This window comes from Vipera berus (genome assembly GCF_964194415.1).
Source record: "Vipera berus genome assembly, chromosome: Z".
NCBI lineage: Eukaryota > Metazoa > Chordata > Lepidosauria > Squamata > Viperidae > Vipera > Vipera berus.
The window spans coordinates 13600717-13615387 of NC_138205.1; the positions used below are offsets into that span (position 1 = coordinate 13600717).

A 14671-nucleotide genomic window follows, 5' to 3' on the forward strand; every position below is an offset into this window, starting at 1 on the left:
GCTGTGTGACGTTAAATGACGGGGGGGGGGGGATGTACTAGATTGTGGCCTTAAGCTAGTTCTTGATATACCAAGCGTTAGTACTAAAGTATTTCACATTTTCTCCTACCTCTGTGTATTGTAAATGATGGCCTGACAAAGATGAATGCTGGATTCATGGCTACGCGCTGTCTCCCATGCCATGTAGGAAAAGAAGATCATGAGCCATTCCTTCCCACGGGGTTAATCGCTGAGATGAAAGGGGAGAAAAGTCTGTGGGGCAGGCAGGAATCACACAGTTTGGACCATGGTGCTGTGGGAAGGGCAGCATGACAACAAGGCCCCTGGATAAGGCCCAGAATACCTGAATATTCTGGGTGGTAGCCTGGTGCCCAGCAAATGAGTAAAAATGGATGAAGAGATGGATGCCGAACAACAAACTTAGATTTGCTGACCCAATAAAGTTGTTTTTATCTATAGGTAGCTGGAACATGTGCTGTTATATCCACTGCATGTACAATTTTTAAATTATTATTATATTATTATTAATATTTTTTTGCTTTAATTTACAACCCAAGAGTGCCCCCGATGGAGGAGGCCAGTACTATACCAAGAACCACACAACAAATTATAATCATTATTTTCTTCTACATTACCCAAGAAAATCCACGGAGCAAGACAGAGAAAGAGGACAGAAGGAAAGAGAGAGAGAGAGAGAGAGAGAGAGAGGGGGGGGGGAGGGACAGAGAGAGAGAGAAAAGGGGAAAAAAAGACAAAGAAGTATATTAGTAACGCTTTGGATAAAATCTATGAAGATTGACCTCCAAAAAGGTGTTCCATCATGCTACTATGACAGATTCACCATTTAAAACCTACAGGTTGGCACATAAAAGTTATCTGGTAAACCAAAGGGAAAAAAACCACTTTCATTTGAGCAGATTCCTGCCTTGTATTTTATCAACTACATTTTTTTTTACTTAATTTTGATTTTAAAACGGCTCAGTAAGCAAACAACACACCAACCCATTCTCCTTCTCCTCACCTTGCTTTCCTTAGTGACCTAGTGCAGAGCTCCCCAACCTTGTGGGCACCAGGGACTGGTTCCGTGGAGAGGGGTTTTTCCCAGGGACCGGAGAGTGTGTGGTTTTGTGAGCTGCCTGCATCCCACGGATGGGGCTTTGCTTGTTTGTGTGGACCGGTTACTGGCATGCCGCGGCCCGGTACTGGTCCACGGACCAAGGGTTGGGGACCCCTGATCTAGTGGTCTGCAATTCATTCCCCAAATATAAAAAATGAGTATTTCTCCCTGTATGTATTCCATACCTATGTTGTGATTCAGTGTCAGCCTGTGCTCCCAGCAGCTGAGTCCGATGAATCTGAGGAGGAGGAGGAGGGGTTTGGAGAGCCTTTGGTGTCAGAGGGAGGCTCTGATGCACTGCAGGACTCTCAGCCTGGCCCCTCCAGTCATGTTCCTCATGAGGCTCAGCTGTGAGAGTACGAGGTGTCGGACTCAGAAGAGTCACAGCTGAATCTGTTCAGAGACGCTAGAAGCAGAAGGCAATCCAGCAGAGCAGAGCAGAGCAGAGAAAATCAATGAGGCAACTCAGTGAGAGGAGGAGAAGGCAGTGAGAAGCCACGCCTTGGGACTGATAATAAAAGGGGAAGGTGTGGGCGGGGCTGGTTGCTGAAGGCAACTGTTTGGAGACATTCTAAGGGAATCCTGGTCTGTTCTTGCTACTTCTGTTTAACTCTTGTTTGTTGACTCTTGTTTGATATTTTGATTCATTTATTGAAGAACATATTCTGTTGCTTTTTTTGTTTGAACTGTAAATAAATTTGGGTTGGGTTTTTCCAGCCTATTGACTGTAAAAAGGAAAAAGGGGTTGTCCCTGACACACAAACAGGGCCGGTTGTAGGCTGGAACAGAACAACCTAGGTGTTAGAGATTAAACTTGATTTGGGTGACAATATTATATAATGGAGTAAAAGCACCTTTAAGGAGTTAAACGGCCTAAGGGTGTGGCTGTAATTATTCCACATAAAAGAGAGTTAGATGTTACACGTAGTTGCTCTTGTATATGTGTTTGATGTTAGTGTTTGGATACCTCTTGTTCTCTTGTTTGCTAACTTGATATTTATTCTCTCAAGAATCAACTGCTTGCTACAGTGTACATTGTTTTTGATATTGGTAAGCAGCTTTTGTATTTTGATACTATGTTTTTTATGGACTGACTTTTATGTGCATGATACTGGATTGATACTTGGACTATTTCTTACTGTGTTTCTTTTTGTTGTCTGAGTAAAAATAAGTTATAAAACTCGTGTTAGTGCATTACTGTTTGCCTAAAAGTCCCAGTACAACTTCCACTGTGTATTAATAATACTCTGTTAAACAAACCATTTTTTCAACAACATATTCTAACAATGGTTATGGGCCCAGATCCAGTGTGGTGCTGAGGACAGGCACAGTATTGTATTTATATTTCCTAACTGAGTTTTTAAATTCAGACAATGGCACAAGGACTATTCAATCCATTCTGCATTACCCGGCTTAATGGGTCAAACTACGTATCCTGGTCTACACAATGTAGTTTGCTATTACAAAATCAAGGTCTTTGGAAAATAGTCCATAATCCTCCTGATGTAACTGCCTGGGATCCAACTAATGAAGAAGATAACAAGAAGATTGTAGACTTCAATAAAGACAATGATAAGGCTTTATCTATCATTGGGCTAACATTAGGAGACCAACAGCTAGTCCATGTGCGTGGAGAAGAATCTGCTGCTAAATGTTGGGCTAAGTTGAAAAAGATTTTTGTTCGGGACAGTGTTGGTGCTCATATAAATCTTACCAGAAAGCTATTTAGAGCTAGACTGGAAAAGAATGGCGATATGTTAGCTCACCTTAACTTTATAAAAGCAACTTTGTTGGAACTGCAAGAAAAAGAACTTATTTTCTCAGAGCTTCACCAGGTTTACATCATTTTATCATCATTGGATGAGAGCTACGATGCCTTTGTATCGTCCTTGGAGGTTTTGTCCAAAGAAGACCTAACTGTTTCTTCAATAACTGGAAGGTTGTTGGAAGAATCAAGATGTCGTATGGAGAGAAAACAGTTGAGAGAGCCATTGCAACAAGAAATAAAGAAGACTGAATCTGCTTATATTTTAAGGAAATGCTTTAATTGTGGGTTAAAGGGACATATTGCTAAGTTTTGTCAGAATAGTAATTGTCAGAGAAAGGAAAGCCATAGAAAGAATAAAAAGCTGATTAATGTAGCTGTAGCTAATAGAACTACTAATAACCACAATTGGTGGGTGGTAGATAGTGGAGCTACACACTGTATTTCAAAAATAAAAAGGGATTTTGAGAATATAAGGTCTAGTAAAAAATATATTTCTATGGCTAATGGCTGGAGAGTCAAGGTCTCTGGAGAGGGTAAGGTTTACTGTTCATTTTTAAAACAAAATTTGGAAATGCTATATGTTCCCAGATGTGATTATAATCTATTATCAGTTAAGGCATTATTGGAAGCAGGTTTTAAAGTTACTTTCCAAGGGGAGGAATGTCTTATTCAAAAGAATGAAGTGAACTTAATAGCTAATATGAAAGACGGTTTGTTTGTAATTAGCAATGATCCTATAATAATGGCTACTACTTGTACAAATCAAAAACCACATGATGAATGTATTCATTTATTACATAGAAGATTGGGTCATGTGAATTTTAATACACTAAAAAGAACTGTAGCTTTGTCTAATGGGTTTAAGTTAAAGGCTTGTAAGAAATATCTACAGTGTAACGTATGTGGTAGAGAAAAGAGCAGGGCAGCACCAGCTAATAGGTTAGATGGATTTAAAACCACAACTCCATTAGAACTGGTATTTATGGATTTGATAGGTCCTATGAAACCCAGTTTAGGGGGTGCTTGCTACATATTAAATATTCTAGACCATTATAGCAGATATGGGTTCTGTTATCTCCTTACGTCAAAAACTGAAACTATACAAACAATATCTAATTGGCTCAAGTTTGTACAAAGGAAAACTCAGTTAAATGTAAAAACCATAATAACAGACAATGGAACTGAGTTTGTTAATAAACAGTTCAATGAGCTGTTAGTTTCAGAGGGAATAGAGCATAGACGTACAGCTCCTTATAGACCTCAGCATAATGCATTTGTTGAACGGAGGGGCCAAACATTGCAAGCTATGATTAGATCTATGATTGAAGATTCTGGTTTACCTGATAGCTTATGGGGAGAAGCAGCAAAATGTGCTAATCATATTTTAAACAATGTGGTTAGTTCAGCTACAGGTAAAATTCCTTATACCTTATGGTATAAGAGAAAACCAAATCTTAGTTATATTCACACATTTGGGACACCTGCTTGGGTACATATTCCAAGTTCAATAAGAAATAAAGGAGAACATAGAGCTAAACAATTATTTTTTGTTGGCTATGAGTTAAACCATAAGTCTTATCGGTTCTGGGAGAAAGGTACTAAAAACATTTATTGTAGTTCTAGCGCTGTTTTTCAAGAACAGTCAGGCTGGGAAAGGGTAGAAGATATTGTATATATTCCTCAACAAGATTTAACTAACTCCTCAAATGAAAGTGATAAAGAAGAGGAGGAACCTGTTAGAGAGATCAAACAAGAACCACTGATAGTGGAGACAGGAGAGGAAGAAGATAATAATGTAAATGTACCTATAAGTCCAATAATTCTCAGAAGGTCTAACAGGGAAAGACGACAGCCTGATCGTTTCGAGGCAGGTTTAATTTGTCAAATAGACATTGAACCTTCTAATGTTGAAGAAATAAAAATGTATCCTGAGAATGAAAGAAAGAATTGGAAAGTAGCTATGGATAAAGAAATAAAGTCTTTGCAAGATCTTAATGTTTATCAAGAGGTTAAAATACCTAAAACAGAAAAGTTAATTGGATGTAAATGGGTTTTTAAACTGAAAGAAAGTGTTACAGGAGAGGTAATACATAAAGCAAGATTAGTTGCTCAAGGATTTGCACAGAATAATAGTGATTATGATGAAGTATTTTCCCCAACGTTAAGAGCTTCCACTCTTAGGGCTGCTTTAGTTTGGGCAGCAAATAAGAATTATAGTATAAAACATGTAGATATTGAAACTGCTTATTTGCATGCAACATTAAACCATGATATATATATGAAAGTTCCATCAGGAATAGAAAGTAAGGTAGGGTACTGTTGGAAACTGAATAAGAGTTTGTATGGTTTAAAACAGTCAGGTTATGAGTGGAATAGATGTTTAGTAAAAGAGTTAAATAGTTTGGGATTTAAAGCTAGTATTGCAGATCCTTGTTTATTTATAAAACAGCAAAATAGTGAATTATCATTGTTATTATTATTCACTGATGATATTGCTATTATAGCAAAAGATGAAACAGAAACTGAAAGAATAATTTCAGGGTTAAAAAGAAAATTTAGAGTAAAAGATCTAGGAGCTATTAGTCATTATCTAGGGCTGGATATTGTCAGGACTAGTAAAGGATTTAAATTGTCTCAAGCTAAGAAAATTAATGGTTTGCTGAAACGTTATAATATGGAAAACTGTAAACCAGTAAAAACACCTATGGTTCAAGGTTTTGAGAGTTCAGCAGATAACAGCAATGTCTTTGATAAAAAGATATATCAATCATTAATAGGCAGCTTGATGTATTTATGTAACTGGTCAAGACCTGACATAGCATTTACAGTTAATCATTTAGCTAGATATTGTGAGAATCCTACAACCAGATGTTGGCAAGGTGCGAAAAGAGTTTTAAGATATTTGAAGCACACCATACATTATTCTCTATATCTAGAGCCAACAAAGGAATTGGAACTAAAAGCATTTGCAGATGCTAGTTTTGCATCTGATACTGTAACCAGGAAATCCACTTCAGGATTGGTTGTATTATTGGGAAACGCTTTAGTAGGATGGAGGTCTAACAGACAGAAGCATATAAGCTTATCAACAACTGAATCCGAATTTTCTTGTTTATCTTTATTATGTACTGAGCTATTGGTATGGAAACAATTATTGTTTGATATGGGTTTAAATTGTAATGAACCAATAAAAGTGTATGAAGACAATCAAGCAGCTATAAAATTAGCAACTAACGCTGCAGTGAAAACTAGATCAAAACATACGGATCTACGGTATCTAAATGTCAGACAATGTGTTAAAGATAATTTGATTAAACTGGAATATTGTGCAACTGAAGATAATATTGCTGACCAGTTTACTAAAGCTCAGGGTGCTATAAAGCATAAATCTGTTTGTGATATGTGTAATTTGAGATTGTAAAAATATATGTATAATATGCCACCCAAAAGGGGAGATTGTTAGAGATTAAACTTGATTTGGGTGACAATATTATATAATGGAGTAAAAGCACCTTTAAGGAGTTAAACGGCCTAAGGGTGTGGCTGTAATTATTCCACATAAAAGAGAGTTAGATGTTACACGTAGTTGCTCTTGTATATGTGTTTGATGTTAGTGTTTGGATACCTCTTGTTCTCTTGTTTGCTAACTTGATATTTATTCTCTCAAGAATCAACTGCTTGCTACAGTGTACATTGTTTTTGATATTGGTAAGCAGCTTTTGTATTTTGATACTATGTTTTTTATGGACTGACTTTTATGTGCATGATACTGGATTGATACTTGGACTATTTCTTACTGTGTTTCTTTTTGTTGTCTGAGTAAAAATAAGTTATAAAACTCGTGTTAGTGCATTACTGTTTGCCTAAAAGTCCCAGTACAACTTCCACTGTGTATTAATAATACTCTGTTAAACAAACCATTTTTTCAACAACATATTCTAACACTAGGTCCAATGGATAACCATGCAATGCTCTTTGCTTTTCACATTATTCCTTTTTTTCCCCATTTCCTTGTCCTTCTTTGAGCTCCTGTCCTTTCCTTAACTTTTTAGCCCTCCAGTCTGTCTTATCTACAGATCACACCTTCGTAAATAAGTGAAAGTATCGTTCTCTTTTCGGCTACCCAAATCCCCAAATCCCGTGCTTCTTGTGATAGCCAGGCCCACGTACTCACCCTCCGAGCCTTGCTCTGGTATTTTACAGCTTTCTTGGTGTCAGAGACGGCTCTTTCCACATAATCCACAGAGTGCTCAACATTGTACTCGATGCGGTCAATCATCTCCCCCTGAAACGAGGAGAAAAGAAGTCAAGGTAGGACGCTCAAGTTTGGGTGGCTCCATATTCTTGACAAGTGTAGGGATAGCCTACAAAATATTATCTTAAGGACACTAAGGGCATGCCCATCCCTCAGCTTGACCACCAACTGGGAATCTGAAACTATGGAAGGCCAATCCTCTCTGTAGACTGAGTTTTATTTAGTCTTATTTATTCACTGAATAAATAAATTTGATTTGTAATATACTGTAGTTTACAGAGTTAATTTGTAGTTCAGGGGCGTCCCAAAGGGCAACTGGGCTTTTCTTGTTTTTCTCTTTGAAAACCTTTAGGCTTCTCATTCAAGAAGCTTCTTCAGTTCTACCACCTTTGGGACAATCATGATCTGGATGATTGAGAATCTCCATAAACGTTGTAATTCATAGTATACATCCATTGTGCTGATTTAGTGATAATAATAATAATAATAATAATAATAATAATAATAATAATAATAATAATAATAATAATAATAATAATAATAATAATAATAATTAGTAGTAGTAGTAGTAGTAGTAGTTGGAAGGGACCTTGGAGGTCATCTAGTCCAACCCCCTGCTAAGGCAGGAAACCCTATACCATTTCAGACAAATGGCTGTCCAGTCTCTTCTTAAAAACTTCCAGTGTTGGAGAATTCACCGCTTCTGGAGGCAGGTTGTTCCACTGGTTAGTTGTTCTAACTGTCAGGAAGTTTCTCCTTAGTTCTAGGTTGCTTCTCTCCTTGACTAGTTTCCATCCGTTGCTTCTTGTCCTGCTTTCAGGTGCTTTGGAGAATAGGTTGACTCCCCCTCTAATCTGTGGCAGCCCCTGAGATATTGGAACACTGCTCTCATGTCACCCCTCACCCTTCTCTTCATTAAACTACACATACCCAATTCCAGCAACCGTTCCCTATATGTTTTAGCCTCCAGTCCCCCAATCATCTTTGTTGCTCTTCTCTGTACCCTTTCTAGAGTCTCGACATCTTTTTTACATCGTGGTGACCAAAACTGGATGCTTTGCTTCATACATGTTAGATTTGAGCCCAAACAGACACAGCACTGCACTCTCTCGCTCTCTCCCTCCCTCCCTCCCTCTTTTTCTTCTTCTTCTTCTCTGCACTGACTAGTTGCAGACCTCCCCTCAACATAGAATTGAGGGCAGAGCTTTCCAGCATGTGTGAGAGTGTGTGTGGGAGAAAGAGAAGCGTTGCTTCCAGGAAGGGTTGAATTCTGGGAAGTGAAGAGATGTTGATGGTTATGACTCCAAACCTCAATCCCACAGTAATTTTTTTCTGCACTGGTTTTGGCTGACAGGGGCGGTGGAGGAGGGAATGACTGCAGTCCCCAGTGACTCCATTTTCATTCTTTGTTTCATCTCGTGTGTGAGGAATCTGCAAGTGAAGGCTGTTCTGCACATTTCTTCAAAATCTTCAAATCTGTTCCCTGTCACTCTTGGTTTCCCCACTGCACAGCCTACCAGAGGCAGCTTATTCTGTATCCATCTACAGTGCTTACTCCTCACTAAGTTTCTCTCTCTTTCTCTCTCTCTCTCTCTCTCTCTCTCTCTCTCTCTCTCTCTCTCTCTCTCTCTCTCTCTCTCTCTCTCTCTCTCTGTGTGTGTGTGTGTGTGTGTGTGTGTGTGTGTTTGGGGGGGAGTTCTACAAACCTTTGGAGGCCTCCAAACCTGCTAATAACACCCCTTGCACACAGATGATAAAATTTTGGATACTTAAGGATCAGCAATTTTTGCAAACTGCCCCCACTTAGAAGTGGCCACAGAAGAGTGGGTGGTCAGTATATCAATCCCTCACATATATGATTTGAAATACAGGCAGTCCTCAACTTACAACCATTTATTTAGCAACTGTTCGAAGTTACAATGGCATTGAAAAAGTGATTTACGACGATTTTTCACACTTACAACTGTAGCATCCCCATGGCCATATGATCAAAATTAGTGTGCTTGGCAATTGGCATATATTTATGACAATTGCCCTGTCTCTGGGTCTTATAATCATCATTTGTAACCTTCCCATTGGCTTCAGACAATCAAAGTCAATGGTGGGGGGGGAGCCAGATTTGCCTGAAGATTGCATAATTTGTTTAACAACTGCGGTGATTCACTCTAGAAAGGGTACAGAGAAGAGCAACAAAGATGATTAGGGGGCTGGAGGCTAAAACATATAGGGAACGGTTGCTGGAATTGGGTATGTGTAGTTTAACAAAGAGAAGAGTGAGGGGTGACATGATAGCAGTGTTCCAATATCTCAGGGGTTGCCACAAAGAAGAGGGAGTCAAGCTATTCTCCAAAGCACCTGAAAGCAGGACAAGAAGCAACGGATGGAAACTAGTCAAGGAGAGAAGCAACCTAGAACTAAGGAGAAACTTCCTGACAGTTAGAACAATTAACCAGTGGAACAACCTGCCTCCAGAAGCTGTGAATGCTCCAACACTGGAGGTTTTTAAGAAGAGACTGGACAGCCATTTGCCTGAAATGGTATAAAGTTTCCTGCCTGAGCAGGGGGTTGGACTAGATGACCTCCAAGGTCCCTTCCAACATTATTATTATTATTATTATTATTATTATTATTATTATTATTATTATTATTATTATTAAACAACTGTGGCAGAAATGGTCATAAAATGAGGCAGAACTCACTTAAAAACTGCCTTACTTAACAACAAAAATTTTGGGCTCAATTGTGGTCATAAGTCGAAGAATACCTGTATATATCCCACATTCCTGGGACAGCTTACCAAAAACGTACAATTAAAAATATGAGCATGAATCAGATTACAAAGAGATACAATTTAATAAAATAATAGCACAGGAGAAGAAAGAATCTGAATCAACAAGAACAATATTTTAAAAGCGTTAAAATGATTTTTAAGGAACAGTACCTAAAGAGCTTCAACATAACCTAAATTCATATTAAGTTAACTTAGCTCTTTAAAGGACTTGGCTCTTTAAAACATAAAAATGTAAAGATTATCATTTTGGCCTTTGGCCTGGTGGCAAATGAAAATCATTGGTGGATCCCACTAATGATAAACACTGACCCGCCATTTGTCAACACCTGCCTTCCAAGAAGGGGCATTAGCCTTAGAAACAGATCTCAGTGCAATGCAGGAGATCCCTGGCTGCGACATTGTGCAGGATTTTAAAGGAATAGCCTCGCATTAGGAGACCTGTAGTGAACAAAGATTTTTTTCTGAAATTATTTGGTCTAATCTTTTGTTCTGCCCTCTCTTCCCAGCTTTCCACCTGTCTTCTGAACAAACTGAGTAGTCCAGGCAATCTTGAAAGATAACCTGACATGGCCATCCAGCTCTTTCTACCTTTGTCTTCCATACCTGACTCTCGACCAACATAGCCATGTCCACAAACATGTCATGGAGCTCCCGAATGCTGGTTTCCAGTTTGATGATCTCGTTGTGCCGGGTTTCAATCTCGTTCAGGGCCTGCTTCGTCATCTGTGAGTCCATTTTGATCTGAAGAAAGCCACATGGTTAGAAGACACATGATTAGAAGACAGGAGAGAATCTAGCAAAAAGCATCAATCCAACAACTGCTCCAGCCTACTATTCTTTCTATCTGCCCATCCTTTGGTTAGTAATTTGGAACAATGAAAGCTGACGTGGACACCAGTACAGAACAACAAGTGCCTCTTATAGATGATTGAAGATAGGAATTACAGTTTTAAAGAGAGAGAGGGAGGAGGAGGAGGAGGAGGAGAAGAAGGAGAAGAAGAAGAAGAAGAAGAAGAAGAAGAAGAAGAAGAAGAAGAAGAAGAAGAAGAAGAAGAAGAAGAAGAAGAAGAAGAGGAAGAGGAGGAGGAGGAGGAGGAGGAGGAGGAGAAGAAGAAGAAGAAGAAGAAGAAGAAGAAGAAGAAGAAGAAGAAGAAGAAGAAGAAGAAGAAGAAGAAGAAGAAGAAGAAGAAGAAGAAGAAGAAGAAGAAGAAGAAGAAGAAGAAGTAGTTCTGATAGGCAGATGGTGGGATATTTCTGCCCTGGTCTCTCCCCACCCCCCGCTCCCCCCAACTGCAGATCTCCCTTACTTCCTTGGATTCTGGCAACTGGATTTCAACCATGAAATCAGATGGAGAACATGGTCAAAGAAAAGATTTCTCTCCATCTCTCAAACGTCCAAGTATAATAAGTGACAGAACTGACAAGAGAAAGCACTTCTTCCACAGAATGTAATTTGCCTGTGGGAGTCAATACACAAGATGGGAGGCTTTCAAAGACCGGGTAAGGTCATGGAGAAAAGGTCAGTCAAGGGTTGTTGGTTTTAGTGATTTAACACTAGCCCTGGATTAGGGACACAATGGCTCCAAATTGCAGGAGGAGAAGGATGGGAGACGATATGTCTCCATCATCGGCTTGTAAAGACCTGTGGTTGACTAACAGAGGAACAAAATCCTGGGCTACGATGGGCCTTGATCCAGCAGAGCTATTCTCGTAGTGTCTACAAATTCTTGCTATTGCAGCCACCTTTCAACCACGTGAGATCCATCTTTGAAATGTTCAGCCACTCCACCTGCTTCCCAAGCTGCATTCTACCTGTTCTGCTAACCCCACGAGAACACGGAAGCCAACGGAGGCCCTAGATACATACATCGTCAGTGAAAATCGCCAATTTGCCACTCTCTAGCATGTCTTCTAACTCTTCATTGGTTGTTGTCCTGCCAGCTGCAAGAAGGAAAATCAGAGTCATGAGCAGGGCTTTTTTTTTTCCTCATAGAACGCTCAGAACGGAGTGCCGGCACCTTTTTTGAATGGAACCTTGTAGTATGACATGTGTGAGTTCCGGCACCTTTTTCTTTTACAAAAAAAGCACTGGTCATGAGGAACAATTGCACGGTATGACAAAAGCACTGACTCACAGGATCCAGCTTTCTTCTAGGCTAATTCCCAAACTGCCTTCCCTCCCCCTCTGGTTAAGGAGGAAATGCCTGAATTTTTTTTTTCATTCTTCTTCTTTCTAAACCTTAGATGTTTAAAATCTTCATTCCTAAAAGGGGTGTACAAGGGGAAACTATGCTGCTATGCATTGGCAGAGGAACCAGATCTCATTTGGACCACCTTGCAGAACAGCTCGCTTTAGATCCCTTCACTTAAGGACTCCACCGACTGCAAGGCTTGGAAGGAGGCATTTTCAAATGCCATCCACCTTCTTGTTCTGTACCAGCCTACTACCGGCCCTGCAGATAAGGCAGGGACAACCCCTTTACAAGAAGGCAAGAGGCTGGAACTAAGCCTGCCAAAATTATGGACACAAAAGCAAACAGAGCAAAAACAAGACACGAACCATGAAACAGGAGCTATTCAAACGGTTGCCTTCAGCAAACCAGCCCTCCCACGCATTTCCCTTTTAAACAGTTCAGGGCGTGGCCTCTCTCTGCCTCCTTCCGAGGTGCCCCATTGCCTTCCTCTGTTTACTCCTGATTGACTGCCTCCTGCGTCGGGCGTCCTTGAACAGGGCCAGCTGTGGGTCATCTTCATCCACGCTGTCAGGCTCACACAGCTGTGTCTGCGTCGTAACCAGGTGGGAGGGGCCTGGCTGAGGGCTCTCATCAGCAAGCTCTCCAACACCCTCAGCAACCTCTCCAACACCCCCCTCCTCCTCCTCTGAATCGTCCGACCCAACTGCCGAACCCACAGGCTGACACTGAATGACAACACTTCTCTGGAGGAGCCATATCTTCCGAGCTCTAGATGGCGCCTAATCTGTTGGGTTTCAAAACACCATCAGGGTTGCAGACATTTCATTACCTGACTAGGTAACATCATCAATGCTAGTCAGTGTAGAGTTTTATTCCTGTTTATGTTTATTTTTATGTATTTATATTTCCTGTTTCTAAACTGCCCATCTCCCCCAAAGAGGGGAGGCTTATATACTTACTACTGATGATGATGTTACCTAGTTGGGCAGTGAAACATCTGCAAGAAAACAACCAAGCTCAGAAAAGACCAAGAACCTCACAATTCAACCCTGAGCTATAAATATTCTCTTCTATAAGTTCCACTCTGCACTTATTTACGTGCTTCTTTGTTTATTTATTCATGTCAGAAACAAAAACATTTATGTACTGCTCTCATCTTTCTATAGGGACGTGGTGGCTCAGTGGGTTAGGACGCTGAGCTTGTCGATCAGAAGATCGGCAGTTTGGCGTGTTGAATCCCGAGTGCCGCGTAACAGAGTGAGCACCTGTTACTCGTCTCAGCTTCTGCCCACCTAGCAGTTCGAAAGCACGTAAAAATGCAAGTAGAAAAATAGGGACCACTACGGTGGGAAGGTAACAGCGTTCCGTGCGCCTTTGGCGTCTAGTCATGCCGGCCACATGACCATGGAGACGTCCTCGGACAAGCGCTGGCTCTTCGGCTTTGAAGCGGAGATGAGCACCAGCCCCTAGAGTTGGAAACGACTAGCACACATGTGCGGGGGAACCTTTACCTTTACCTCATCTTTCTTACAAGTAATATCACAGAGGATCCACCCACCCACCCACTTCCAGCCTGTACGATCCATCTCTTCTGGGGGAATGCATTTAATATTTTACCATGTAGGAACAAAAGGTGTTTTTTGGGTTTTTTTTTTAAAGGAGCTGCATTTGGACCCTTTTTTTAGCCAAACACTTAGAAAGATAAACTGACATACTTATCTCCAGCTGTCTCTGGATACGATCTTTGCATCGATCTCGATATTTAGACTGAGTTGTGTTATATTCTGTCATCACTTCCACAAACTTGCGAGATAGGGTGGAGTGCTAGGGAAGAAAATGAGGAGATGGTTAGAGAGGCAAAGGATAGATAGATAGATAGATAGATAGATAGATAGATAGATAGGGAGGGGGAGGGAGAGAGGGAGGGAGGGAAGGAGAGGGAGAGAGAGAGAGAGAGAGAGAGAGAGAGAGAGAGAGAAAGAGAGAAAGAGAGAGAGAGAGAGAGAGAGAAAGAGAGAAAGAGAGAAAGAGAGAGAGAGAGAGAGAGAGAGAACTCTGCCAAAGGTTTTTTCTCTCATCCTCTGTTTCAAGAAAGATTTGATTCCACTGAAACCTAAGGACGGGAACTGGGGTTTCCATTGTGTATCCTTTTGACTGAAATTCTATACTTCAAAGTATGATTAAGTATAAATCAGTAACCCTGTGATCAGTTTTTTTTAGATTAAATTTTTTTTTAATGTTGCACCTATAGTGTTTTAAGGGAAGAAAGGGGATAGGGCCAAAGCATGGAAATTGGTCTTAGCTAAGCAACGGAAGCGATTACAAAAACAACCCAAACAACTCAATACAAAACCCACCTATAGCTTTAGTAGTTTCAAGGGAGAAGATTTCTACTAGAAAAAAAAATATATCCAGAAAGGGAGGGGGGGGGCGAGACAGAGACCACGTGTGTAGGATTATAGTTTCAGTGTCAAAAGTGTTAAGATATTTAATATAATAGTTGGAACAGTAAAGTGTATAATGGGCCAGAACACACAGTTGTAGT

General features: G+C 40.3%; 1 protein-coding gene across 1 annotated transcript in view; it reads right to left on the reverse strand.

Annotated features, from left to right (window-relative positions):
• Window positions 1-435: 435 nt before the first annotated feature.
• The window catches only part of LOC308679074 (syntaxin-1B), a 66627-nt gene continuing 52391 nt past the window's right edge, over window positions 436-14671 (reverse strand). Inside the window, exons 6-10 of the mRNA XM_081346309.1 lie at window positions 13842-13950; window positions 11799-11872; window positions 10535-10672; window positions 7060-7170; window positions 436-626 (exon numbers count right to left, since the gene is read on the reverse strand). Of these exons, the coding sequence (XP_081202435.1) occupies window positions 546-626; window positions 7060-7170; window positions 10535-10672; window positions 11799-11872; window positions 13842-13950 (513 nt within the window). The 3' untranslated portion in view covers window positions 436-545. The remainder of the gene's footprint in view (window positions 627-7059; window positions 7171-10534; window positions 10673-11798; window positions 11873-13841; window positions 13951-14671) is intronic.